Source organism: Dermacentor andersoni, chromosome 1, assembly GCF_023375885.2.
Source record: "Dermacentor andersoni chromosome 1, qqDerAnde1_hic_scaffold, whole genome shotgun sequence".
In the NCBI taxonomy this organism is placed as follows: domain Eukaryota; kingdom Metazoa; phylum Arthropoda; class Arachnida; order Ixodida; family Ixodidae; genus Dermacentor; species Dermacentor andersoni.
Window position 1 is genome coordinate 385086900 of NC_092814.1, and position 26782 is coordinate 385113681.

Here is a 26782-nt window from a genome sequence, read left to right on the forward strand (position 1 = left end):
TCAGGGCACTGACTATGCATGACGTGGTAGCGTGGGAAGGATTCCTTGCGTTGGACAGAGAATTGAAAAGTTTCTTCGGTGCGCCCTCTTTTCGAAAGAGGGCGATCAGGAAGTCGGGGAAAGGTGCTTAAAGCCATTAATAACTTATTACATTTCGGCAGCTATGCCAGCCACCCACCACCGAGCCCAACAAGGGGACGCTGCGAGACCCGAAGGAAACGCAGACGCCAGCTGTACATAGCTACTATAACCCAATATAATAGATCCAAGGTTGGATGAACTACACCAGGTTAACCCTCGCTGCCTGGAGAATTGGAAGTAAATGAAGTGAGAAGAAGACAGGAAAGGTGGAAAATGAGAGAGAAAGACGAAGGTTTAAGAGAGAGAAAGATAGGAAAAGGCAACTACCGATTTCCCCCGGGTGGGTCAGTCCGGGGGTGCCGTCTATGTGAAGCCGAGGCCAAAGGGGTGTGTTGCCTCCGCCGGGGGGCCTTAAAGGTCCAGACACCCAGCATCGGCTCAACCCCCAGGATCCCCTTTTCCCCAGACACGGCTAAGCCGCGCACGGCTACACGCGGGAGGGTCCAACCCTCGTGTGCTCGGGTACGTGGTGTCGCAACACACCAAACGCCTGCTTGCGCAGACGCCCCTGCGGGAAATGGAAACCTATTTATTTGAAAAGGAAGTAGCGGAAACGCCACCGGCAATGGAGAAGGAGTCTGCATGTTTTGAGTGGCCCTTCTACCGTTATCAGTCTAACCGCCTGACGTGCCCTCTTCTCTGCTATGCTTATGTGGGTGTTTTTCTAACATTCCGTGGTGGGCGGAGTACGTCTAGAACCGCAGCGTTGTGTGCTCTGCGCGGCTGTACGGAACTGACAGCCAGGCATAGTAATGCAACTTCCCAAATGACAATGCGAGTCGGTTTTGGCACTTAACTTGCTAAGGAGTAAACGAGGGATCAAAAATAACTGATTGTTCCACAAATATATATTCCTCTGTAATTCTTCCAGAAGTAAATAAAAAAACGCTACTAGAAATCATTATTTTACACTTTCGCTTATTTACTTGTACTTCGCATTGTCCTTCCTGCGCTTCTTTCCTGCGCGAGTCCATTTGATGTGGTTCCTTGTTTGGTAGACGCCTGGATGTCACAGGCGTATGCCTGTGCGATATACCTTATTTATTTCTCTTTTGCGGGATTACGCGTTTTTATGGTGAACAGTGGGCATTATTCACATTTACGTTAGTAACGCATGTACAATTCGAGTTAGACCGTTCTTCGCGGTCGTGTCATCAATAGCAACAGACGACAGGTTCAACGAAACGTCGACGCGAACAAAAGACAAGGTTGACGTACATGGTGGTTAAAATATTAAATGTTGTATATGTCTCTATTCTGTCTCTTTATTCATATTTCACTGAATTCGTATCTTTTTCGTATACTTCACGCACGATGACGTTGTCTTCTTTAGCATCGATACTTCATTGACCCTTTTCTTTTTGACCAAGGTTTTTTTTTTTTTTACCTCCGGGCTGATCGCAGAGGTCGTGCAATCTATGGAGCAATGTGGTTAACGTTCTACTATATTGGCGCTACTTACGCCCATTTTAGCGACTCCGCGACTAACTATCGCTTCTTGTGGACAGCGCGGAAGCCGCTTTCCAGACGCGATTGCCTCGCGTGAGCTCTTCTGCTTAATCCAAACGAACTCGTTCCATTTCGAAAAGTGTGCTGCATGGTGGCTTTGCCCCAACATTTCGCTATCTAAATTCACCGGAACTTGGAAAGTACCGCAATCCATTTCCACCGCACCCTTCACAGGGATATAGTACAACGTGCGTACTTTTCGAATACGTTGGGGCTAATAACGCTCGTAAATTTCTTTTACCGACTTTGCAACTAATTCTCGCTTCTTGTCTATTTGAGGCCTACATTTTGATACCTCTTGTGACTCTCCCCGACTTTGTTGAGGTACGAACACCACGTTGTTAAAGTGGTCACGCATGTGAGGCCGGTGAACTGTGTGAAGGAACTGTGCCGTTCTTTTAGCCTCTCGAGGCAGCGCCCTGCGGCATGTGGCCAACGAGGCTCCTACCTTCAAATTAGTTACGAAGCAGCAGTTATTAGTTATATATATAGTTATATAAATATAGTTAGTTATTAGTTATATATATATAACGGCAGTTATATATATATATATATATATATATATATATATATATATAAGCGCGAGAATATAATCACTTAACTGCATCGTACTGAGTACACTGCGCTTTCAGATTTGACAAAACGGTCTTGCAGGGCCCTTTTGATACACTGTACATTATAGACAAGTCAGTTAAACGCACTCACGTGTGTTTTCAGGGCGCTGGCCAACTGCGATGCGTAATGCGACGACTTTCTGTTGCCAGCGGGAGAAAGTGGCGTCAGCGCGCTTGCCAAGTTCACCATGCTAGTGAACATGCGCCAGCCATCAGACAGCGTTGCCAGTGGAGGCGACCGGTTTGTCATGTTCACCACCATGCTAGTGGACATGTGCCAGCTGTCAGACAGCGTTGCCGGTGAATGCCATCGGTTTGCCATTTTTTCCGTGCTAGTGGGCAGGCACCGGCTGTCAGGAAGTGTTGCCGGTGAAGGCGATCGATCTGCCATTTTTTCCATGCTAGTGGCCAGGCGCTGGCTGTAGGGAAGCGTTGGCGGTGAAGGCGATCGGTTTGCCCTTTTTTCCGTGCTAGTGGGCAGTGGTTGGCTGTCCGACAGTTTCTCAGATGACTCAGGACTACGGGACGTAGATTCGTTGCGTGAGGCCTCCCGTACTCTGGTGGTGCAAGGAGAATTCAGAGGGGCATTTAGTTCATCGTCTAAAAGGAATTTAAAGAGCTGGTAATACGGTGAGGCGAGCCTTGATAAAGTAACCGCAATGAGCAATAACGAAGATGTTGAGCTCTCGTATCCTCAATGATGCTGCATACGAAACAAGTCGCGAAGTTAGAGATACGGATGCGGCTTCGCAGACGCACATAGAAAAGACCGTGTTAAGTGGCTTCAGACTAATTTGCACCTCATGCAGGCCTTCACCTTTCTGATGCCCAATGAAAGGACAGCGGCAATGCTGTTTTTCAACCAAACTCGAATTTCTCAGGCGCACGTTTCCGCGGCGAACTAGAAGGTTTCATTAAGCGAGCGAATGCGGAAATCGGCATGTACAGTACATACATGCTTGTGGGTAGTTTGGCGACCTCTTCAAGTATGTGGGCTGTGATAAACAACTTGTGCATACTTAAATGCGCAGGTATAACACGTACGAGGCGCTTATTACCAGTCTACATCCTAGAATGCTACGTTATCCAGTCGCTTTTAACCCTTCTTTAAGGGGTGCGCTTTGTCTTTGGTTAAACTAATGTGCCCGCACGCAGGTTGTGCCCCTTTTCAAAATTACTCTTTGGTAGCTAATGCTTTAATACGGGCAGGTTGGTTGCTAGATTCTCGATTCTAGTTACCAGCGCAATAGTGACCCTTTTCGCCGAGCAGTTTGCCCTAGACGAACGAGATGGCACTTTCGGCGGCACGCCGCGTGTTGTCTCAGCGAATGCGCACGAATGCGAAACCCTTACCGCTTCTGCCCTGCTACTGTGTGATGACCTGTCCGAAATGCGACGAGGTGTTCGCTAACACAGGGTGCTCCATTCATGCTGCAAAATGTGGAACAGCATAGGGAAGGCGTGTGCAGTGATTGGCTGCAAAAATAGTGACTGTCATATTACGGAATGTAACGAATCTGTGTGACGAACTCCACCGATTTCTGCAACATAAGGACTGCCTGTGTTTCCAGCCACCATTCGCAATTCACGGCTTTCCTCGAGGATAAAAAAAAGTGCACTCTTCCACCAGCGTTATATCGCTAATCTCCAGGGAATGGACTTCAAGCTCGGTACTTTGACAAGAGTGAGTACCACTCGCTGAAAAGAGGCGTAGGGAGTAGCACCACTTCCTTGCAAAGAAAGTTGCTCGCACTTTATCTACACATATCCACCCCAACTTACACACAAGTTTACGCCCACGGTATTGCCTACGTATCAAGAAAAAGTCGCACTTTCCTCCGATAGGCGAAGCATTGATTGCGATAGCCTATCTTCGCTCATCGCTATTGTACCCAGCTTTAAAACATTGGGTGTCATCTTACAAGAAAACTTATTCTGCGATCCACATGTTGATTGTTTAGCAGTAAAAATGTCACAGGTAATTGTTATAGTTTATCGTAATCGCCATATACTGACTTAAAAAGTTCTGATGATGATTTTTAACACCTTTCAATCTCGGCTTAACTATTGTCATTTAGTTTGGGCTACTACCACTCAAGAAAATCTGCACTGCGTTCATATTTTGCAAAAAAAGTTGCCGTGTGTAATTTAAAATGTCCCTGGTGACTTTCATACACTTCAATTTTTTTTTTTGTAAAAGAAAGAGCGACGCCAATCGCAACAATGTGCGATTATCGACTGTGTAGAGCTTATCATCAGGAGTTAAACACGGGATCGAGTTTTTTAAAGAACTTGCCAAGTTAGGAAACAATAGCACTATATATGTAACGCAGACAGGAATGCTGGAAACTACTAACAGTAAGAACAGCATATGGACAACAAACGCTTCGTATTAACTTACCAAGATTACTAAGTGCATTGCACAGCGAAGCGCTTCAACCGGGAAACACTACCTTTAAAGCTATTCGTAGTTATTTCCACTTTAAGCTAGACGAATCTCTTTGCTCTTTCTTAACTGATTCTTTTTTGAGCAAAAACAAAATAGTTTTTTAGTCTCCGGCCTGTTTTGGACAAGAGCAGTATCTTTGCTTTGTTCGTTCTTGCTTTTTCATCTAGCATAAAAATGTTTGAATAATAATGTGCACCTTGGGCTTTATTTAGAATTCAGTCTATGCAGCAGATTGCATTTGTCTGTAGGAATATAGGCTTATATGTTATGTATTCCTGTAAGATTGTGTAATTTCGCATTCTTGTAGATAACTTGTTATTTGCATGATTTTCCTGTGTAATCTGTCAAAAGTAATAAGCTGATTGCGTTTGTGATTGCTGTAATCGCCAATGCGGGGGCCTGCGGCTTTCTCAAGCTGTCCAAATGACAGCTTTCTCGCACGCCCCTTCGTATCGTTACACTGTACTGATGCGAAAACAAAAATCATTGTCCTTCTCAACTAGTAGATAGCTATACGAAGTAAAGATAGTAGTTTTATCAGCCTTATAGACTTGTAAATATTTGTTTACTAGCTAAATGAAAAGGCATGGTGTCATGCGCGCACCGGTAATCATGAACACATATCGCTCGATGACCGCGACAACTCGCTGTCAAAACGGTAGAGTGAGGAATCTTGGCAGCAGCAGGAAGCGATTGACCTTCGTGCACCTCTCGCTTCAACGCGAACGAATTGTCGAAATCACAGCGCATACGACGCTACCGGCACTACGCGCACTTTGCAAACATCGCAGATCGCTTTGACGATGAGGCCCGCGCGGGTGCGCACTTTGGCCACGTCACAGATAGCTCTCAAGGTACGGCGCCCGCATGGCCGCGTCGTAAGCAGCAGCCGACGGAGAATAATGAGTCGCACATACGTCCGTGAGACTCACGGAAACCCTTTGCGTTCTCACGCGTAAGAGCTCTACGCACTCAAAGCATTTACGCACGTGGCACTAAAACCAGGCCCTGCACACTCTCAAGTTCAAGAAATGGCTACAGAGGGCGAAAAAATAGACCGCGAGCCGCTGGTAATAAAATAAGCGTAGTAGAAGCACTCAAAGGATGCCCGAGTTAGTCTCAATATCTCCCGCTAGGGGCGCCGTCATAAGCGCATCTGCATCTGCACACGGTGTTCGATTTTGTGGCGAATGGACGTGCTTTTCGGGGCTCCGTGACCGTGACGAAATGCTTGAGCTTGCTTTTGTTTTTTATTTGCTGATTTTTTGTGTTTCAAAAGTAATTGGGTGGTTTTCTTTTTCTTTTCCTTTTTTGTCTCTCGTATTTCGGGGTGCGGATGTGCTTCGTGTACATTTGTTTAGGAGGATGGTTAGAGCGTCCTTTCGTGCCACGTGCTCCAACACGTGCAGCCGGGTGGGACGCTGAGTGTTTGTAGTCTTTAAATGGTAGCTTGGAAGTGGCAAGACTAATAGCTATTAGTGGTTTTACTGTGCGTGTTTTGGTAGGAAAGTGAGAGCGTGGCCGCGTGGTTGGGCGCGTGCGAGAGCGTGGCATACCTTCGGTCTCCGCGGCATTGATTGTTTTTGAAACAGTGTTGAGAGTTGCTTTGCGACATTTTGAAGATTTAGATCCTGTGCGTATCGGTCTTTGCTAAAAGGCACGCGCTCTGCATTGATATAGTATTGTAGTATTTGCATCAGTAGTAGCGTTATTATAGTATTGTAGTAGTTACAAAAAGCCGTGCAATACATGGCGACAAAGACGGGAAAGCAAGCAGCGCGCGGGGGGTCCCTCAAGGCAGATGAGGAGACGCACGAGAATGGAGAGGGCACCGAATCAACCAAAACACAATGTGATGTCGATACTAGGCTGCAGAAAATGGAGGCTTTCCTGGAAGAGCTTCTCAAACAGGTGCAAGAGCTCGAAAATGAGCTAAACAGGGAGCGTGATGCACGGAAGGTAGTTGGAGAGCCTTGAAGCAGCCGAGAAAAAGCTGAACAGGGCCGTCATTGTGAACGAGAATGTGCGTGACAATGGAACACAGACCCCCGATGCGACAGGTGAGGGAGTGTCACCGAAATACGTGGAATCCATGCAGCGTGATGAAGGGTTAGCTGGAAAGAGTGGCACCTACCTTGAGGCCGCCACGCGGAAAAAGCAGGAGCGCAGGGGACAATGCCCCTTGTCGAGTCCGAATCACGCGGAAACGGACAAAGGGAAGCAGGGCGAGGTAGGAGAGAGTGAAAGGGTGATTATCGCCGGCGACTCAAACCTGGCTGGGTGCTCAAAAGCAATTGTGGAGAGGGTGAAAGGCGACAAAAGAGTGGCGGTAGGGGCATTTCCAGGGCAGACACTGGGTTCTGTCATGGAGGGAGCAAAAGAAACGCCCGCGGAAAATGCCCACGTGCGCAACCTTGTCATAATGGCAGGTGGGCTAAATGACGTCCTAAACAGGAAAGGGCCACGACTAGCCGAGCGCTTGGCGAAGGGGGTGGACGACTTGCGCGAGCTATCCCCTCAGGTGCAGATCGTGGTGTGCAGGGTGCCTGAAGTGCCTGTACGTGACAGTCACGTACAAAGAGCCGTAATGGCTCCTAATGAGGCAATAGGGAAAATGAGCCGAGAGAAAGGCGTCGAGGTTGTCGAAGTAAACAGGGAAGTGAGCAGTTGTGGTTTTAAACACGACGGGATACAAAAGTCAGTGGGTCACCTCGCATTAGGCGCTCACAGGGACACTACAAATGAAGCTGTGCAGGGTCATATGGGCTGGGTCTAGTTTTGAAGTGAGGGAAGCTCGCAGTAAAATTGAGTATGAAGAACGGCTGAGGAATATGGAAGATCTCCTCGTCGTCCAGTAACATTGTAGTACTAACGGAAACATGGTTAAATTCCACAATACTTGATTGCGAAATTCTTCCTGATCTATCAGAGTTTGATATTTTTCGCAAAGACAGGTGCGATGGAAACCGTGGTGGTGGCGTGGCTATTGTTACTCATCGCCAACTTAAGTGCTCTTTTGTAAATATAAGAACGCCGCTAGAAATGATTTGGACGTGCTGCCACGCCACTTCACCGTGCACGCTCATCGGCTGTTGCTATCGTCCACCCAGCAGTGATAGCTCCTTTCTTTCGTTTTTTCACGATGCGTTGTTTGAAATAACAACGGCTTATCCTAACACCCCCATATTGTTACTCGGGGACTTCAGCTTTCCAAATATAGAGTGGAGTAACGTTGCGTCATGTCTAACACAAACAAACATGGCTAGCGAATTTATAAACATTTTCTTGCTGCTCGGTCTATCACAGCTGGTTACTAAACCTACGCGAATAACTCATCACTCATCAAATATCCTCGATCTCGCCTTAGCGTCACACCCCGATAAGATGCCTCCTCTTACGTACGTCAGTGGTCTTATCGTTCACACCGTCATCCAGGCCACGTTTCCTTGCAATATACTCAAAAGTAAAATACCAAAGAAAGTACTAACACTATATGATAAAGCCGATCATTCAAACATTCATCGTGAACTTTCTACCTTTCATGAGCAACTTGCCCTTGCGTATCAGCAGTGGTCGACCGAGAGTAACTGGGCACTTTTCAAAACAGAAATGCTGCGTTTAATCGGTCTTTACATTCCAACTATCACGATAAATGAAACAGTGCGTTCCCCCTGGTTCAACACTACTTTAAAGCGCTTAAACAATAGGAAAAAAAACGATTTCGTGTAGCCAAATGCTCAGGTTCTTCTGCCTGGGAAAAATATAACAAAGCTACTAAAGAATAACTCATTAATAGCACACACAAAACGTTATTTCTTTTCTACTACCGTCCCAAACATGTTGCACTCTAACCCGCGACGTTTTTGGAAAACGATAAAACCCGAAACTAATAGCTCTATTTCTCTATGTGATAATTCTGGCTCACCCATTTCTGACTTAAATCTTCCTGATGCCTTGAACCTTGCACTTTGTTCAATGTTTACAAAAGAACCTGCCAATGAACTACCAGATCTGCCATTTTTCGATTTTGCACTAATGGAAGGTATTAATGTTAGGCCGGAAGGCATCGTTAAGGTAATAGATGGCCTTAAGTGCTCATTATCCTGTGGGACCAACGGTATTAATGCCAAAGTGTTAAAAAATACGAAGTATGTCTGTAGTTCGATCCTCTGCATCATCTTTCAGCAATCACTTGGCACAGGCGCTGTTCCAAGAGACTGGGAAACAGGGAAGGTCATTTCAGTCTTCAAGAAAGGTGATCGGTCTTCCCCAAGTAACTACCGCTCCATTTTACTCACCAGCGTATGCTCCAAATTCATGGAACGTGTCATTTACTCTCATGTTGCTGACTTCCTAATTTCAGTGAAGTTATTTCGCCCTGATCAACATGGCTTCAGGAAAGATCACTTAGGCGAAACGCAGTTAGCTTTATTTATTCATATTAATTTAAACCTCGACTCTAGCACTCCAATTGACGCCCTGTTCTTAGATTTCGAAAAGGCTTTCGATAAGGTTGCACATTCTCGCCTTTTACTAAAATGATCACGCGTAAACATCCACCCACTTGTTCTTAACTGGATCCAGTGTTTATTAACTAACCGAAAACAGTTTGTATATGCTAACAACCTTACATCTTCAGTTTCCTCCGTTCTTTCTGGTGTACCTCAGGGCACTGTTCTTGGGCCACTCCTATTTTTAATCTACATTAATGACCTGCCATTCACTGTAACCTCTGCAATACGTCTTTTCGCTGATGATTGTGTCTTATACCGCCCTATCAATACCGTCGCAGACGTCTCTACTCTTCAGGAGGACCTCTTTCATATTCAAAACTGGTGTGCTACATGGCTCATGTCCCTAAACGTTAGTAAGACTTTGCATTGATCTCTGCGCAGAAGTTCCTGTCTACTTTTTTATTTCTTTATCTTCTATGTTGTAACTTTCGAAGTACTATCCTTTAGTTGGCCCGTTTTCTTTTGTCTGGATTATTTGTATGTCTGCTTGTATCGTGACATGTGTCAGGATAAATCATGGTTTCATTTTCTGTCACTGCTGATGAAACTTGTTGTCAAAGCCATATCCTTCGTTTGTCTGTTCCCAACTTCGCAGTACGCTAGTTATAAATACAGGTCTTTATTGCAGTGTCATGTTTACATAATATTGCGTGTAAATCAAACTGTATGTACTTATATGCTGACCCATACAAATCCACAATAAGTGTATGCCGTATCAGTCCGACCACTCTGATGCCCGATATTGTGGAAAGATGTAAATAGCCTTTAACTTTTATGCATTTGAATATGCAGTCAGCACGTCGAAAATATGACGACTTTTGTATGTTTTTACGCGAATTTGGGTTTTCTTTCTCAGTTATAATGCTAACTGAGATATGGTACAATGATCATGACACTATACATTTAGACGAATACAGGGCTGTTTATTTGAATAGGAAATCGAAAAGGGGTGGCCGTGTTTGCATGTTTGTAAACTTGCGTATTAGCTGCGACTATCTAGATGATTTGTAATGGTCCACAGCTGACATTGAAATAATTTGTTTAAAATGCGACAAATTTCTGTTTGCTGTGGCGTATAGACCACCTGATGGTAATTTGAGCGAGTTTTTCAAGTGTCTAGATGCTGTTTTTTTCGTATGTTAATGCAAATCAATACACTTTAATTTTTGGAGGTGACTTAAACATCGATATGTTGGTTAAATCTACTAAGCAAAGTGAATTATCGGCAATCCTCGATTCTCATGTTTTGTCTAATATAATAACCACACCTACACGTATTACTGCAAACAGCGGAACACTTATAGACCTTTTCATTACCAACCTATCACTTGATGACCTATTTTCTGGTACCAATAATGTGACCCATAGCGACCATTTGCCCATTTATTTAGTCACTGGCACATCTCATACGGCAAAAGACATCACTGCGAAAATAATATATCAGGACATCAGCACCGTTGCACTGGCTCAGTTCCGAGATGAACTCGTCACGACTGGCTGGAACGAGGTGCTCGCGTGCTCTTCGGCTGATAACGCATATGAGCGTTTCATTGAAATTTTTTCCTCTCTCTATAAACGACGTTTCCCTTACAAAGAAATAACGAAGCCAAAACGTGCACTTAAAGCTTGGATAAGAATAAGTCACTTAATAATGATACGTACAAAAAACGGGCTGTACCAGGAGTTCTTGAAAAATCACGATTTAGATGCACTAAAAATGCTTAAGACTTACAGAAACAATCTTGCCAAAATATTAAGGCAAGCCAAACGTAATCATTACTTTACTATCTTCGACGGCGTCATAGACACCAAACAAATGTGGAAAACCCTAAACACAATTATATTTTCACGTAAACAAGCGCCCCGCGTCAACGAAATTAAAATTGACAAACGTATTCAAGGGAAAAGCGTTGGCCAATAAATTTAATGACCACTTAAGCTCTTTATCGGACAGTACGCACGATGGGAAGGAGAAGTGGTTCTTGTGGGGAAGGAGAAAAGGCTAGCGCTATTTTCTGACGATGGGAATGCGTTACGTTATTTACCCACGCCAATAACACCCTCGATATTTATTTGCCACACAGAACAATCTGAGGTAACTAATGTTCTTATGAAACTTAAAAAAAGTAAAAGCGAAGACATTGACGGCATAAAAATGGAACCGGTTATTTTTGTCATCGATTTATTAGTACCTTGTTTGATCCATATATATAATCTTGTTTTAAGCACAGGTTTGTTCCCTCAGCGTATGAAAAAGGCCAAGGTCGCGGTACTTTACAAAAGTGGCGACAAAAACGAAATGAGTAATTACAGACCAATATCGGCATTGCCAATATTTTCAAAAGCTCTTGAAAAAATTATTTTCACTGGACTTTCAAAATTTTTGGACATGCATTCTGCAATTACGGCGGCACAATACGGTTTCAGGTCAGGTGTATCGACAGAGACAGCACTTCTAGGTCAGAAAGAGGTAATAATAGGCAACATTGAAGCAAGAAAGCTCACACTAGGCGTATTCGTAGATTTTACAAAAGCGTTTGATAGGATTGATCACCAAAGATTGTTAGAAAAATTGCCCTATTATGGCATCAAAGGCGTTACACTTGACTTAATAAGGAGCTATCTTAGCGATCGGTACCAGTGTGTGTCAATAAATAGGGAAATATCTATGCCCCAAAAACCAAACGTGGTGTACCACAGGGAAGTATATTAGGCCCTCTTTTATTTAACCTTTATACTAAATATGTTGTAAACATAGATTGATCAGTAACATACATTATCTATGCAGATGACACGAGCTTATTTTTTACAGGAGCAAACCTAGATGAGTTGATTCAAGCAGCTACTGAAACTTTACACAAATTATCCGAATGGTCTTGTCGTAATTCGTTACAAATCAACAGCTCTAAAAACAAGGCCGTTCTTTTCCGCGCGAAAGGAACGGCTCGCAAGTACTCGCATAAACTGCTACTAAATAATTTTGAAATTGAACTTTCAGAGACTGTCAAAACATTAGGTATTATCTTTGATCAACATATGCTGTGGGACTCTCACATTGATGAATTATGTATTAAGCTAAGAAAAATCCTAGGTATGCTAAGGAGGTGTCAGTCGTTTCTGCCGGTTCCCCAGAAACTTCATATTTTTAATGCACTTTTTAGTCCCCACCTACGCTTTTGCCAGTTGGCATGGGTATCTGGAACTCAAACATCAAAGAAAAAGTTATATGCACCTCAGAAGTGTGCTTTACGGGCTGTTGCAGATTTAGGCTAGAGAGATCATACATCTCATTTATTTATGAAGTTTAAGGTTTTAAAATTCAGTGTTGCCTATGAACATCAATTGTTGCTGTCGTTGAGGTCTGAAATTCGCAAAAATAGCCTTAACTTAAGAGGAAGCTTTAGCTCGGGCCCAACTCCGACGCGGCCTATTCAAATACATGTAAAAACGCAAAAACGTTTTTCTGAGATAACCACTGGACCGATTTTAATGAAATTTGTTGCATTCGAGAGAGAAAGTTAAATTCTAGTGACTGTTGGAAGTTGAATTTTGATTTAGGGCTTGAATTTTGTTAAAAGGATTTTCAAAAATTCAGACGTTTGAAAAAAATAGAAGCACGAAGTTTACAAGCTAATAGCTCTGTATCAAGAACAGATATCGCGATTCTGTAAACGGCATCCATTAGACCATTCAAAGCGGACAAATTTGATACGTCAGTTTACATCTTACGTGATTTTGTTACGTTGTTCACGAAGGGTCTGCAAAAGTTGTAATAACACATTACTCCATTTTTTGAGGTTCATGTGTAACATATCAATTTTGTCCGCTTTAGATGTGCTATCAGGTGCAATTCACAGAATTGCGATATCATTTTTTCTTGCTGAGTTACGGAGTTGTAAACTTGATAGTTTCGTTTTCTGAAAAATTGCGATTTTTGCCAAATTTTTATAAAAATTTGACGACCTAAATCGAAAATTCGAAACCAACAGTCACTAGATTTTAAGCTTTTCTTTTAAATGCAGCAAACCCCGTCGAATTTGGTGCAGTGGTTGCCGAGAAAAACGAATTCCCCTTTTACATGTATTTAGATAGGAGCACCCGAGCTAAAGCTTCCTCTTAAGAGGTTTAGGGAATTTACAGCCGAACATTTCATTGCGTCCCATCAGAAATTCTGAACACTGGCACATTCCCCGAACACGAACGTATTACGGCCACCAAATGTTAAAATTCACCATTACACACGTACTCAATACGTTCAAGCTTACAGAAAATCACTTGCATTTCCTTCCAGGAAAGGAACTATTTAACATGTTCACATATTCCCCTACAAGCCTAGAAAAATTCTGTCGAAATAAAGCACTCCTTGCTGTTTACAGTATGTCTTACTGTTATGTTATCTTGCAAGAATTTTTTGTCATTGGTTTTGATTTTTTGTGCGTGAATGATTGATGCACTTTTAGGCACCCAAGGGCGCAAATAATTATGTCTACTTGACAATTATCGTACAAGTTTTATTTATTTATGTTGTTTCTTTTTCTATCATACGTTAAGACTGTATGAAGTTTGCTGTGCTGTCGTTCTGCTGTCTTGTACGGATGGGAGGTGGGGCTAGTCAAGCTGCATCAGCGCAGCTTTTTTCCCTTTTTCCACTCCACAACACGTTCTGTGTAAAACACACTGTACTGTTGGTGGTAAAATAAACTTCAACTTCATATTTCATTCCATCTTCGACCTAACTACATCCCCCCTGCCTACAAGATTAACAACTGCACTATATCTACTACCGACTCCTTCAAGTACTTAGGAATTCACCTATCCAAAGATTTGTGTTGGACAAATCATGTAAGCTACATAATTATTTCAGCTAACAAAATTCTTTGTTATCTTCGCCGTAATCTCTTCATGGCACAACCACCCGTGAAATCAGTTGCCTATAAAACGCTTGTGCGACCAAAAATTGAATATGCATGTGCTATCTTTGACCCTTACCAAACTAATCTCACTAAAGCCCTTGAAAGCGTTCAAAACCGTGTTGCTAGATTTATTCTTTCAGATTACTTTTATCACACTAGCGTTTCATCACTAAAATCTAAACTAGACCTATCGCCTCTTGCCTCGTGTATTCGCATCTCTCGCCTATGCCTCTACCACAGGTTTTTTTTATTCCATACCTCGTGACAGCCAGCGGGTCCAGCTGGCTCATCGTGTTCGTCGAAGAGGCCATCCGAACTCGCTAATCCCACCACAAGCCCGCAGCACTACGTTCCTGCAGTCATTCTTCGTCCCAACTACCCAAGACTGGAATGACCTTCCCAGACAAACTGCACTCATCCGCGATACAGCGCGCTTTAGATCTGCCATTGAGTGTTCCGACTTACCTTTCTAATTTCAACATCATCAATCCCGCCTTTTACGTGTCCACCCCTCATGTAATGTCCTATTTTGGACCCTTGAGGTATTAATAAATAATAAAATAATAAGAATAAGAAAGTAAATGGGCTGTGAGAGTGTTCAGGTATCTGTACAGGAAAAACATTGATTCACAGTGGAGGAAAAGAACTAGGAAGCTTACCAGCAAGTATGCAGCCTGTAGGGTGGGCAACACAGCAAGAAAGAAGGTCATGCATAAATTCAGAGAGGCTCAAATATTCTCATGGGTGGCGGCAATGGAAAAGAAACCTGCCATGAGTAACTACTTAAGAGGAAAAAACGAAATCAGGAAAGAAACAAATTATGAAAACTCAAAGGGAAGCACATTACTTTTCGAAGCGAGATCGGGATGCCTTAGAACACGCACCTATAACGCGAGATATAAGAAGGAAGAAGAAGCATGTGCTTGCTGCTGTAAAGCTAGGGAAACGCCGGAGCATGTTTTATTAGAATGGGAAGACGTCTACCCAGCGGTCGATTTAGGCACCACTGGCCTCCTTGAAGCCCTTAGGTTCAGCGGGAGCCTTGGTAAAGCAAACATGTCCGCAATAGACATTATTAGTAAGAGGCGATTGGAGGATTGGGGGAAGAAAAGTAGGGAAACGACAAGAGACAGAGACGTACAAAAGCACATTTCGCAATTGGGGATCAGAAAGTTTGCGTGTGGTAGTTCAGTGTTTTTTTTTCTCTTTTTCATTGTTTAACCAAGGTAGGACATTAGGCAGTATAATAGGCTTGGTGGCACAACCAACCGCCCCGTTCCAAAAGCGACGCTCATAACATCCATCCATCCATGCATCGCATCCGTGCATCTGCAAAAGGGCAGATGTACACGGAAAAGCACGAACAGCCTCTCATAGCAAAAAGGCTAAGAGATGCCGGGATAATGAAACAGGGCATTGGGGGGGTACAACAGGTATGAAGTACTGAGAGGTATTTGGAAGGGAGTAATGGTATCGGAGCTTACTTCCAGAAATGCGGTCCTGTGTTTAAGGGCAGAGGTTCAGTCGAGACGAAGTAAATCAGAGAGCTGTGGGAAGATCAGCACTAGGTGCCCACGGGAAAACCACAAACGAAGCAGTACAGGGGGATATGGGCTGGGCATAGTTCGAAGCACGGAAAGCTCCCCCCCCCAGAGTAAAATCCTATACGAAAAAAAAAAACGCCTGAGGAAATTGGACGATAACAGGTGGGCAGCTAAGGTATTAAAATACCTATACAGAAAAAGCGTTGACTCACAATGGCGGAAAACAAATAGGAAGCTAACCAGTAAGTATGACAGACGCGAGAACGGAGAAAGACAGAGCACTAAAGGACAGGTTAAAAACGCGGAAGGTAAAAATTGGATAAATTCAATGAAAAAGAAGCATAGCGTGGAACTATATCCATACTGGAAACAGCAGATCAGGAAGCAAGCGTTTTATGATTACTCAAGCGGCAGTGCCCTACTCTTTGAAGCTAGGTCAGGATGTCTTAGAACGCGAAGCTAGGAAAAGAAATCTAACGAAGAAGAAGAAACATGTACTGTGTGCGGTAAATATGTAGAAACAATAGAGCGCCTCATACTAAAGTCACACTTCCCGAGGCCCTAGGGTTCAAAGATAACAATAGTCATGTAAATAAATATGCGGTGGAAATTAACAAAAGACGATTGGAGGATTGGTGGCTCAAAAGCAGAGAGGTGACATAAGGTTAAAAGGGTAGGAAGACGTATTTAAAGAAAATGGCGAATTTTAATAACACACAACACAGGTAAACAAAAATAAAAACATGAGCATGGTGGCAACTGCCATCACCCCGTTTCAAAGGGGACGTCCTACCTTCCATCCATCCATTAATTATTTTCTGAGTGATAATGTTGTGTTAAGCGCTGATTTTTGAGTTGTGATGGTGGGATGTAACATGGCTGTAAAGTGGCCTGAAATCAGTCCGTATCATAGAAGCGTAAAATGATAAATATTATAAAATTATGATAGTGATACATATAGTTGTCTATGGATATAGTACGCGTGATAAGTGATCATGGAGCTAAAATGCAAAACTACGGAAATAGCACCTATGCCTCTGGGAGGCCTTTGAGCCCAAAGGCTGGGAGGCAGGTGCTTTCTTTTAATGCAGTTATCGCAGCAGAAACCTCAGTTAAGAGGCCGTGCTACGGATTTCCTGGTGATATAACATGAAAACGATGTACATCTTTTAAAAATTCGAACAAGGATTCATATTTAAAGAGCGGTTCTATTAGCGGCGAGAATTAGGAGTGGCGCCCTCTAGCGTGTGACGTCACGGCCAAGACGCCGCTCGCTCCGTCTCGCTCGGCGGCCGCGCGCGCTCGTTCCCTTCGTGTACGCTTGGGGTATGGGTGGCTCGAGCCGCTCTTATTGAAGGGTATGTCGGCTTCTTTCTGCTGCCATGCCTGAACCACACTTCCTTCTAAAGCACGTGAGTCAATAAAATTTGGGGGCTTAGATATCGCAAGCAATGTAGCGTTGAACGGGGCTACTAGTTTTACAAAGCATATATACGCCGTGTCTGTCATAAATTTTGCGTAAAAAGAATGTCTGCAAATTCAATACGCAAAGTTGTGTACGATGCTTGGCTAAACATTTAACATTCCCTTAGAATTTAGCTATGAGAGACATTGCATTTTACATGAAAGAAACATCTTGGTAATTGGCGTCAGCATGTTATCCGTGTTAGAAAGACATTGCCCAGCGAAGCTGTCATGATTCTTATTACTCTGGCGAGTTGGTGTAGCCAAATATGGCCATTTATTAATGCGTAAAAGAAAGAGTTAGGCGCCAATTTTTTATGAAAAAGTTTGCTGCTAGTTTCACCCCTCTCTGAAACAGGCCTCCAAAAACGAAACGCTCATTGCTGCTAACACGATGGCGCGTCATGTAGAGTATTTATAAAATTAATTCACAAATACCATAGTAGCAATCACCTGAGAGAAAAGTTTCGTTGTTAAGATCGAGAGCCAATCAATTGCAAGCGATGAAATGTTTCATGGTGGCCGTCATTAGCCTTTATCGACAATATGGCACACTCATCACGCATGGTAGCACGCAACGGTAGCAACCCACTGTCGGTATGGCGAGACACGCTTTGTTCGTGAAACCCATCAGTTCACTACAATTTCTAATTGAAACCATAAAGCATTTTTTTACAGCTCCAATTGGAATGGCTAAAATATTTTCGAGCTACTACAGCGCAGCTTAGATTGCCTAGAAAAGGAAAATTCAAGCAGTTTCTGTCTCACCATGTCTCGATCCCGCGTTGTTTAATTATGCAAACGGAGAACTATTCGCTTCGTCGGTACATAAAAGAGAACCTCGCCCAACTACAGGCAAAATAAAGTTTGCTCCAATACTATCGCAAACATTCATAAAGAAAACACCAGAAGACATATATATATTCACTTGATTTTTGACCCTCCACAGGGGAATTATATCTTCAATATGTCCCATACTACTAATGATTGACGCATCGACTTCTTTCTGGCTGCAGCCATACGGACCAAAAGGCACATTTCTCTAAAAAATTTGGGTTGAGCAGCCTCTGTCAGTTCGCCAAACAAATTCGTCATGTATATTCCTCAAGCAGCAAGCACCAGTAAATTTCTCAAGTGAGTTGAACGTGTAGCACAGAAAAGGGAATATATATTGGTACATTCCATTTTGTATTCTGTAAATAGATGTAAGCCTTCATTAGCTTTACTTCAAATTACCGCCGCTTAAAATAAACACGTGAAGAAGCGCCTAATTTTAAGAAGCAGTCAAAGAAGTAAGTTGTGCTTGTAGAACCTAACTGCAGTATTAGTTAAGTCCTCGTGTTACTGCCGAGCGTTTCTGTGAAGAAACGCAAAAATTCGATATTACACCATGAACTGCTCGTCGTGAGCAAAGCAGTTTTAGCGGATTGTGACTGTTGTAGAAGTCATATATAGCCAGCGTGTGTGACATACTTGTTGCACCTCGGCAGGTATGGTATCATAACTGGATTCTTATTTTCTATATTTTTGCGGTTGTCGACTGAAAACCCGCAATGGGCTGGTCTGCGCTCGTTCGGCTGGCACTGTAGCGTTGCCTTCGAGAGCTGCATTGTCGTCTAAGAAATAAGCTCTTTGAATGAATTTTCGCAAATGAAGACGTCGTAAAAATATATTTGAGACGCCCGCCAGAAGTACACAAGCAGAGAGAACGAGGGAGAGCAAACGAAAACACCGCAGAAAGCGCTCGGACACCGCCCGAACTGTAGCAGACGACAGGCGCTAGTCCTTGCCCTGACGTAACGCGAGCGGCGCTCGCAGCGCCCCTGTAGTTCGTTCTCGGGGCTAATACCTATGATCACTAGAGGATGAAGTGGAATTTGTTGCCGGTATGGTGATGGAAAATGCTTTTCCCTATTAGCGTCTAATTCAGTGCATTGCAGCAGGATGTGAAGCACGGTAAGCGACTCACCACATTTATCACACATGGGTGGATCGCCAACAGACAAGAGGTATGCGTGTGTGCTGTATGTGTGTCCTATCCTGAGTCTGCAAAGTGTTACTTCTGAATGGCGGTTCTTTGATACCGGCGGCCAGTTGCCAAGATACGGCTTGATAACATGTATTTTATTTTCTTTTTCTCTATACCACAAGCGCTGCCAGAAAGCTCTTAGCTTTTTTCTTATTGAGGGCTTGAGATCCTTTACAGCGACAGTCATGGAAGTGTTGGAAGCGTTCGCGTGGACGGATGTCGCTAGCTGATCAGCCAACACGTTTCCTTCTATCTCTCGGTGCCCCTGCACCCAGCATACGATGATATGCTGCTTGGACACATAGGTGGTTAGTAATGCTGAGTAAAGAGATATAATTACAGGGTTTTGATATTTTTTGACAGTTTTCAAAGCATTTACGACGCTCAAAGAGTGTGTATATAACTGCCTTTGGGATATTAAATTCTTTAATGTGTTTAACAGCAGCCAATTTCGCGTAGGCCTCTGCTGTGAAAATACTTTTGTTAGAATGCAGAAGACCGGCATCCGAAAAGGATGGACCGACCGCTGCGTAAGTTACGCCAGAATTACACTTCGATGCGTCTGTAAAGAATTCAGGAGAGGAGTATTTGTGCTGTAACTCGAGGAAGTACATTCGTATATGCGCGACAGGCGAGTGCTTTGTAGGAGCTACGAAAGATGTATCACAGTCTATTGGTTGCCACTGCCACGGCGGGGCCGTATAGCAGGGGACATAAGGTGGTATTCAAGCAGCGGAACCCTTGTTTTTTCAGCTATGTCTCTAACACAGAGTGAGAAAGGCTTTGCCACTGTGGGCCGGTAGCGAAAAAGTTAACAGGACAAATCATTTATGGTGCAATACGCGGGGTGCTGGCTGTTTCCGTTCACTCTCAGAAAATACATGAAAGACGAATATGTTCTCTGCAGCTGAAGCGACCATTCATCCGATTCAACGTACAGGCTTTCCACTGGGCTTGTTCTAAAGGCGCCTGTGGACAGGCGAATTCCTAAGTGGTTGACAGGGTCTAGCATCTTTAGAGCAGTTGGAGTAGCCGACTGGTAAACTATGGCTCCATAGTCTAGTCATGTGCGTATGAGGCTTTTATACACGTTCATGAGATATTTTCTATCACTGCACCAGGTTGTGCGTGAGAGCACCTTTAAGATATTCATTGTTTTCAAACATTTGTTTTTAAGATATGTTACGTGCTGTACAAAGGGTAATTTCGCGGTTAAAATTATGCCTAAAAATTTATGTTCCCTGTTTACAGGGAGACGCTCACCATGCAACGCAATTTCAGGGTCAGGGTGCAGGCCTCTTTTTCTAGAGAAAATGACAGATGCTTTTTTGCGGGTTCAGTCTTAACCCGCTCTTATCAGCCCATTTGGAGATCTTGTTAAGACCAAGCTGGACCTGTCGCTCACAGATTGCGAGGGAACTTGATTGAAAGTCTATCTGCACATCGTCAACATATGTTGAATAGAAGATGTTATGTTGTATGTGTAGATCAAGAGAATTCATTTTTATATAAAAAGCGTGCAGCTAAGCACCCCGCCCTGCGGCACTCCAGTTTCCTGTAGAAATTTCTGTCACAGAACATTGCCCACTCGAACACGGAATGTGCGATTCGACAAATAACTTTCGATAACATTAAACATATTTCCATGTATACCTAACTGCGAGAGGTCTCTCAATATCCCAAACCGCCACGCAGTATCATAGGCTTTCTCCCTATCTAAGAATGCTGATAAGAAAAACTGTTTATGAACAAAAGCTTCACGGATACATGCCTCGATACGTACGAGATGGTCACTGGTGGATCGACCCTCCCGAAACGCGCACTGGTATGGGTCGAGCAATTTGTTTGATTCGAGGAAGTGTAGTAGGCGACAGTTAATAATTTTTTCGAATACTTTGCAGAGGTAACTTGTTAATGCTATAGGTCTGTTACTTGAAACAGAGGAAGGATCCTTTCCGTGCTTCAATATTGGAAGTATAATAGCCTCCTTCCAAATTGAGGGGATCTCGCCGGAAGACCATATAACGTTCTAAAGGGAAATGAGGGTTTTCTGTGTTTCCGATGGTAGTTGTTTTAACATCTCGTATATTATGCGGTCTGAACCTGGGGCGGATGTATTACAACAGTTCAGTGCAGCCTGCAGTTCTGCTATGCAAAATGGTTCGTTGTACGCCACACTTTTTGCCCATTTCCTTTCTAACTTTTGCTTCTCTATTCGTGTTTTGTACTTTAGAAATGTTTCGGAGCAGTGTGAGGAGCTGGATATGTGTTCAAAGTGTGTACCAAGAAAGTTGGCTAGATCTTCCAGGCTTTCTGCGTGGCTATTTACTAAAGGCAGGGAATACGGTTGTTGCCCATTAACTTTTTTCACTCTATTCCATACTTTTCTCTCATCTGTGTACGAGTTGATGCTTGATATAAACTTCGGCCAACTCTCTCGTCTTGCTTGTCGGCGCGTTCTCCTTGCCTGGGATTTGACATGTTTAAGGTTTTCTAGGTTTTCAGCTGTTGGAGAATCGCGAAGCATCGCCCACGCTTTGTTCTGGTTCCTCCGTGCTTGCCTACATGCATCGTTCCACCAGAGAACACGCCGTTTGGAACCCATGCCGCTCGCTGATGTAATACATTTACATGCGGGATCAAGTATAAAAGCTGTAAAATATGCAACAGCGTCATCTATGGTAATACCGGACATCTCAGTCCAAGTCATGTGTGTAAGAGCTCGGTAATGTTCCCAATCGGCTGAGTCAACCTTCCACCGAGGGACCTGCGGAGGAAGTTGATCTTGTTTCGGCGTAGCTAGGATTATTGGGAAGTGGCCACTCCAATGCGGGTCGTTAATCACATTCCTTTTAAAATAAGGTAAAAGCGTCGGCGATAAAATGTTAAGATCTATGGCAGAGTATGACTTGTTGGCCAGGTTAAAATATGTGGGCTCCTTCGTGCTCAAGAGACACGTTCCAGAGGAAAAAAGCACCTGTTCAATGACGCCACCTCGCGCATCACAGCGTGAATCGCCCCACAAACTAATGTGTGCAATAAGATAACCGAGAATCAAATAGGGCTCCGGGAGCCCATCTATTAATGATAATAAGTCGCGTCTGTGAATGTGATAATGTGGCGGTATATACAAAGAGCAGATTGTAATAAGTTTATTTAAAAGTACAGCTAGAACAGCCACGGCCTCAAGGGCCGTTTGGGGCATCAAATGCTGACACGCTGCACTACAGTCAGCAATGACGGCTACACCGCCAGATGATGCCACAGCATCCTTGCGGTCTTTCCTGAATGTCATGTATTGCCGGAGGAAGTTAGTGTGCTTGGAAGTTAGGTGGTTTTCTTGAACCCAGAGCACTTTAGGTTTAAACATACAGAGGATTTCTTGGACGTCATCTAGGTTTCTTAATTGTCCTCAAACGTTCCACTGTATGACGTCATTCATGTTTAAAATGAAATTGTGCTCTGTGTCTCGAAAGTGACATTACTTTACAGGGCCTTTGTTACGCCCTGTAATTGGTGTTTTGTCTTTTTTGGAGCGGTCGAGAGAACCTCGCCGCTCCTTCGACGCAACCTGCGCTGTTTGGCTTGGACTGGTGTCCGTAGCCTCTTTCGAGGCACTGGACACCCGCGTTAGAGAGCGATGTGTGCGTCGCCTAGACTTCATCTCAAGCGATGAATCTTCGTCCCCACCGGGCCGGAGGTCGACAAGACCCCTGTGGTCTCTGCGGTGCCCTGGCTGCTGTCGGAGCTTGAAGAGGCCACTGGCGTGGACAGTTTGAGAGATGGCAGGGCTGCGCTGGCTGATCCCACCGCAGGGGCGGGTTGCGATAGCCTAGGCACGCTAGGCGTTGTCCGGGCTGCCGCCAGATGCCGTTGTGGTGCCGCCCTCCGTTGCACCACTTCAGCGAAAGATGTTTGCATTGTGAATAGCGAGGAGACCCGTTGTCGCGCTTCACGGAACGTTATATTCTCCTTTAATTTTAGAGTAATCATTTCCTTTTCTTTCTTCCAGGCTGCACAAGCTCTGGAGTATGCAGGGTGGCTGCCGTCGCAGTTCGCACAACGTATCTCATCATTATTGCAGTCGTCAGCAGAGTGACCGGTTGTGCCGCACTTCGCGCACTAAGCTGCCCTCGGCAGCTCTGGGATGCATGACCAAATCTCTGACATTTCAAACAACGTCGCGGGTTAGGAATGTAGGGTCGAACATGAAATTTTACATAGCCGGTTTCAAGAGAGTCGGGTAAAGTAGTTGAACTGAAAGTGAGTATTAAATGCTTCATTGGGATTTCGTTGTCATTCCGCCTAATTTTGATGCGCTGCACATGGATTACGCCTTGGTCCTTCCATCCATCCAGGAGTTCTTCATTCAATGCCATTAAATCTTCATCTGATACTACGCCTTTGACTGTGTTCATAGTTCGATGTGCACTCACAGAAACAGGAATGTTACCAAAGGCTACGAGGTGTGCGAGTCTGTTGTATTGTTCTTTGTCTTTTAGTTCGAGGAGCAAGTCCCCACTTGCCATCTTTGTTACCGTATAACCAGCTCCGATGGTCTCATTTAGGCACTTGGCCACAAGGAATGGTGAAATTGCTCTAGCTTTTGTGGATGTTTGTTCATAGTGAAGGACGTGGAATTTCGGGAACGTTGCAGCCTTCCACAACTGGATGCAATGTGAAAGGAATAAAATCAACGCCCTGATACGCCGAGCTTACAAGGCGGCGCTCGGACTATTCGAGTGTACGAACACTAACAAGCTCCTGAGCCTGGGGGTACACAATACCCTCGAGGAAATTGCGGAAGCGCAACGGACCGCCCAGCTGGAGCGGCTCTCTATGACCGAAGCCGGCAGGCGCATACTCCTATACTTGGGCTTCACGCCCGGAGCGAAAGCGGCGAGTAGCGACGTTTCTGTCCCGGACGCAACCCGGCGCCGGATTCGGGTGGACCTCATCCCGAGAAACATGAACCCGGAGTATAACAAGGAGAGAAGAGCGGCGAGGGCCAAGGCCCTCATCGACTTTCACGCCAAGGACGAGCACGCAAGGTTCGTGGATGCGGCAGAATACCAGGGAGACTGCGCGGCGTTCGTAGCTACCGTCATCGAGGCGTCGTCCGGCGCGACCAGGGCAGCGGCGAGCTTACGGCTCCGCGAGGCGTGTCAGGCGGAGGAGGTGGCCATTGCCCTGGCCATTGCCGACCCCGGGTGCCAGACAGTGTTGTGCGATTCGCGAAGTGCAGTGCGGAATTATGCAAAGGGCAAAGTGTGTGGTGAGGCTGTGCGCGTTCTGTGCTCGGCTGACCTGCAACGACAGAATCGGTATGTTAGAATCAAGTGGTTCCCGGCGCACGCGGGCAACGATGCGTCCGAGAAGTACGATAACCACAACGAGACGGCACACGCAGTGGCGCGAGCGCTAACCAGCCGCGCCGCTGCAACCGACCGTCCAACGTGGTGTAGTGCCAAGGATCGCATGACGGCGTTCAACGAACTCACACAGTTCCACCGCCTGGCTCGAAGGACTTTCCCACCCCCGCACCCGGGGCTGAGCCGAGCGGAGGCAGTGCTGTTCAGACAATTGCAAACTGGTTCTTTACCCATCCCAGTGTTAATGACTCATCTATACCCTAAATTATATGTGAGTGATGTGTGCCGCGTGTGCCAGCGGGAGAGGGCCACCCTGACGCACATCCTATGGGATTGCACCAAGTTCCCCAATGAGGCTACGACAAGTACAACGATTCCGCCGTGACTCGCGGCTGCTGCGGAATGCTACGACCACGAAAGCCAAACCTGGGCCGTCCAGCAGGTCTCGGCGGCTCTTGAAAGACAAAGGCCGAGCGAAACCGACGGAACGTTGCCCCTCAGGGCGACCGACCGCGGGAGTAACACGCGCTGGAGTTGAGTAGAGACCACCCGCTGAGAAGACGTTAGGGCCCCCGTCACGGCGCCATTTAGTCATGGTGTCGTTCTGCAGGCGACTACATGAAGTTGTCTCTCTCTCTCTCTTTGTTTTTGGGCGAGAACAGTGAGGTTGCGTTGGTGCGTACCCTTTTCGAGGTACGATCAGGGGAAAACGGGTTCGAGGATCCCATAGAAATAAGTAATTTGTTCGGCAACGGCGTCTGCCACACACCACGGAGCCCAACAAGGGGACGTGGCAGAGCATGCGAACAAGTCTGCACAGTGTCAGCAGTATGCCGTAACTATAACCCAATATGGTATACCCAAGGTAAGAAAGCCACACCAGGTAAACCCTTGCCGCCAGGAAAAATCGAAGTGAATGGAAAATATGAGAGGACAGGAAAGATTTAAAGTAGAAGAGAAATACGAAGGTGAGGGTAGAGAGAGACAGGAAAAAGGCGACTGCCGGTTTCCTCCAGGTGTGTCAGTCTCGAGGTGCCGTCTATGGGAAGCAGAGGCCAAAGGGGTGTGTTGCCTCCGCCAGGGGGCCTTAAAGGTCCAAACACCCAGCATCGGCTCAACCCCCAGGATCCCCCTTTCCCCAGACACTGTTGAGCCACGCACGGTTACACGCGGGAGGGTCCAACCTTCGTTTGCTCGGGTACGTGGTGTCGCAACACACCAAACACCTGCTGACGCAGACGCCCCTGCGGGGCCACCTAAGCTAAACAATAAACAAAAAATAAACACTATGAACTCCCACACCCAAATTTTCTGATACCCTATTGCTAACTGTGCTTTTGTACGTCTCAGTTTTTTGTCGTTTCCCTACTTTTAGTCCACCAATCCCCCAATCGTCTCTTACTAATGCCTACTGCGGACATGTTTACTTTTCCACTGCTCCCGCCGTACCCAAGGGCTTCGAGGAGGCCAGTGGAGCTTAAATCGACCGCTGGGTAGACGTCTTCATATTGTAATGAAACATGCTGCATAGTTTCCCTAGCTTTACCGCAGCAAGCACATGCTTCGTGTTCCTTCTTATAGCTCGCTTTATAGGTGCGTGTTTTTAGGCAAAGTAATGAGCTTCCCTTTGAGCTATCATAAATTGTTTCTTTCCTGGTTTCGTTTTTTCCTCTTAAGTAGTTACTCATCACAGGTTTCCTTTCCATTGCCGCCACCCATGAGATTGTTTCTGTCTCTCTCACTTTCCGCTTGACCGTCTTTGCTGCTGTGTTGCCCACCCTACAGCCACATACTTGCTGGTAAGCTTCCTAGTTCTTTTCCTCCACTGTGAATCAATGTTTTTCCGGTACAGATACTTGAACACTCTCCCAGCCCATTTACGTTCTTCCATATTCCTCAGGCGTTCTTCATACTTAATTTTACTGCGAGCTTCCCTCACTTCAAAACTAGTCCAGCCCATATCACCCTGCACAGCTTCATTTGTAGTCTTCCCTTGAGCGTCCAATGCGAGGCGACCCACTGACCTTTGGTTCCCATCGAGTCCTGATTGTACCCTTGATTTAAAGCAAACAACCGCATTTCCAAAAGTAGGTCCTGGGACCATTAAACCTTTCCACATACGTCGGAGGACCTCGCTTCCTGGCTGAGCAACGCCATCTGGCGTCCGCCGCGGTAAGTTCCATGCAATGCCACTGCTTATTTTTGTGCCACTGCGGATGGTACAGTTTCCCTT

The 26782-nt window shown here is 45.0% G+C and overlaps 1 protein-coding gene across 4 annotated transcripts in view; it reads right to left on the reverse strand.

Moving 5' to 3' along the window:
* Positions 1–26782, reverse strand: part of LOC126518533 (uncharacterized) — a 177032-nt gene that overhangs the window by 60831 nt on the left and 89419 nt on the right. For 3 of the 4 annotated variants that reach the window (XM_055065012.2, XM_055065011.2, XM_055065010.2), the window contains exon 6: positions 2356–2821. The exons of the other annotated variant lie outside the window; for it this stretch is intronic. In XM_055065012.2, coding sequence (XP_054920987.1) covers positions 2356–2821 — 466 coding nt within the window. The remainder of the gene's footprint in view (positions 1–2355; positions 2822–26782) is intronic. 4 annotated transcript variants of the gene reach the window in all.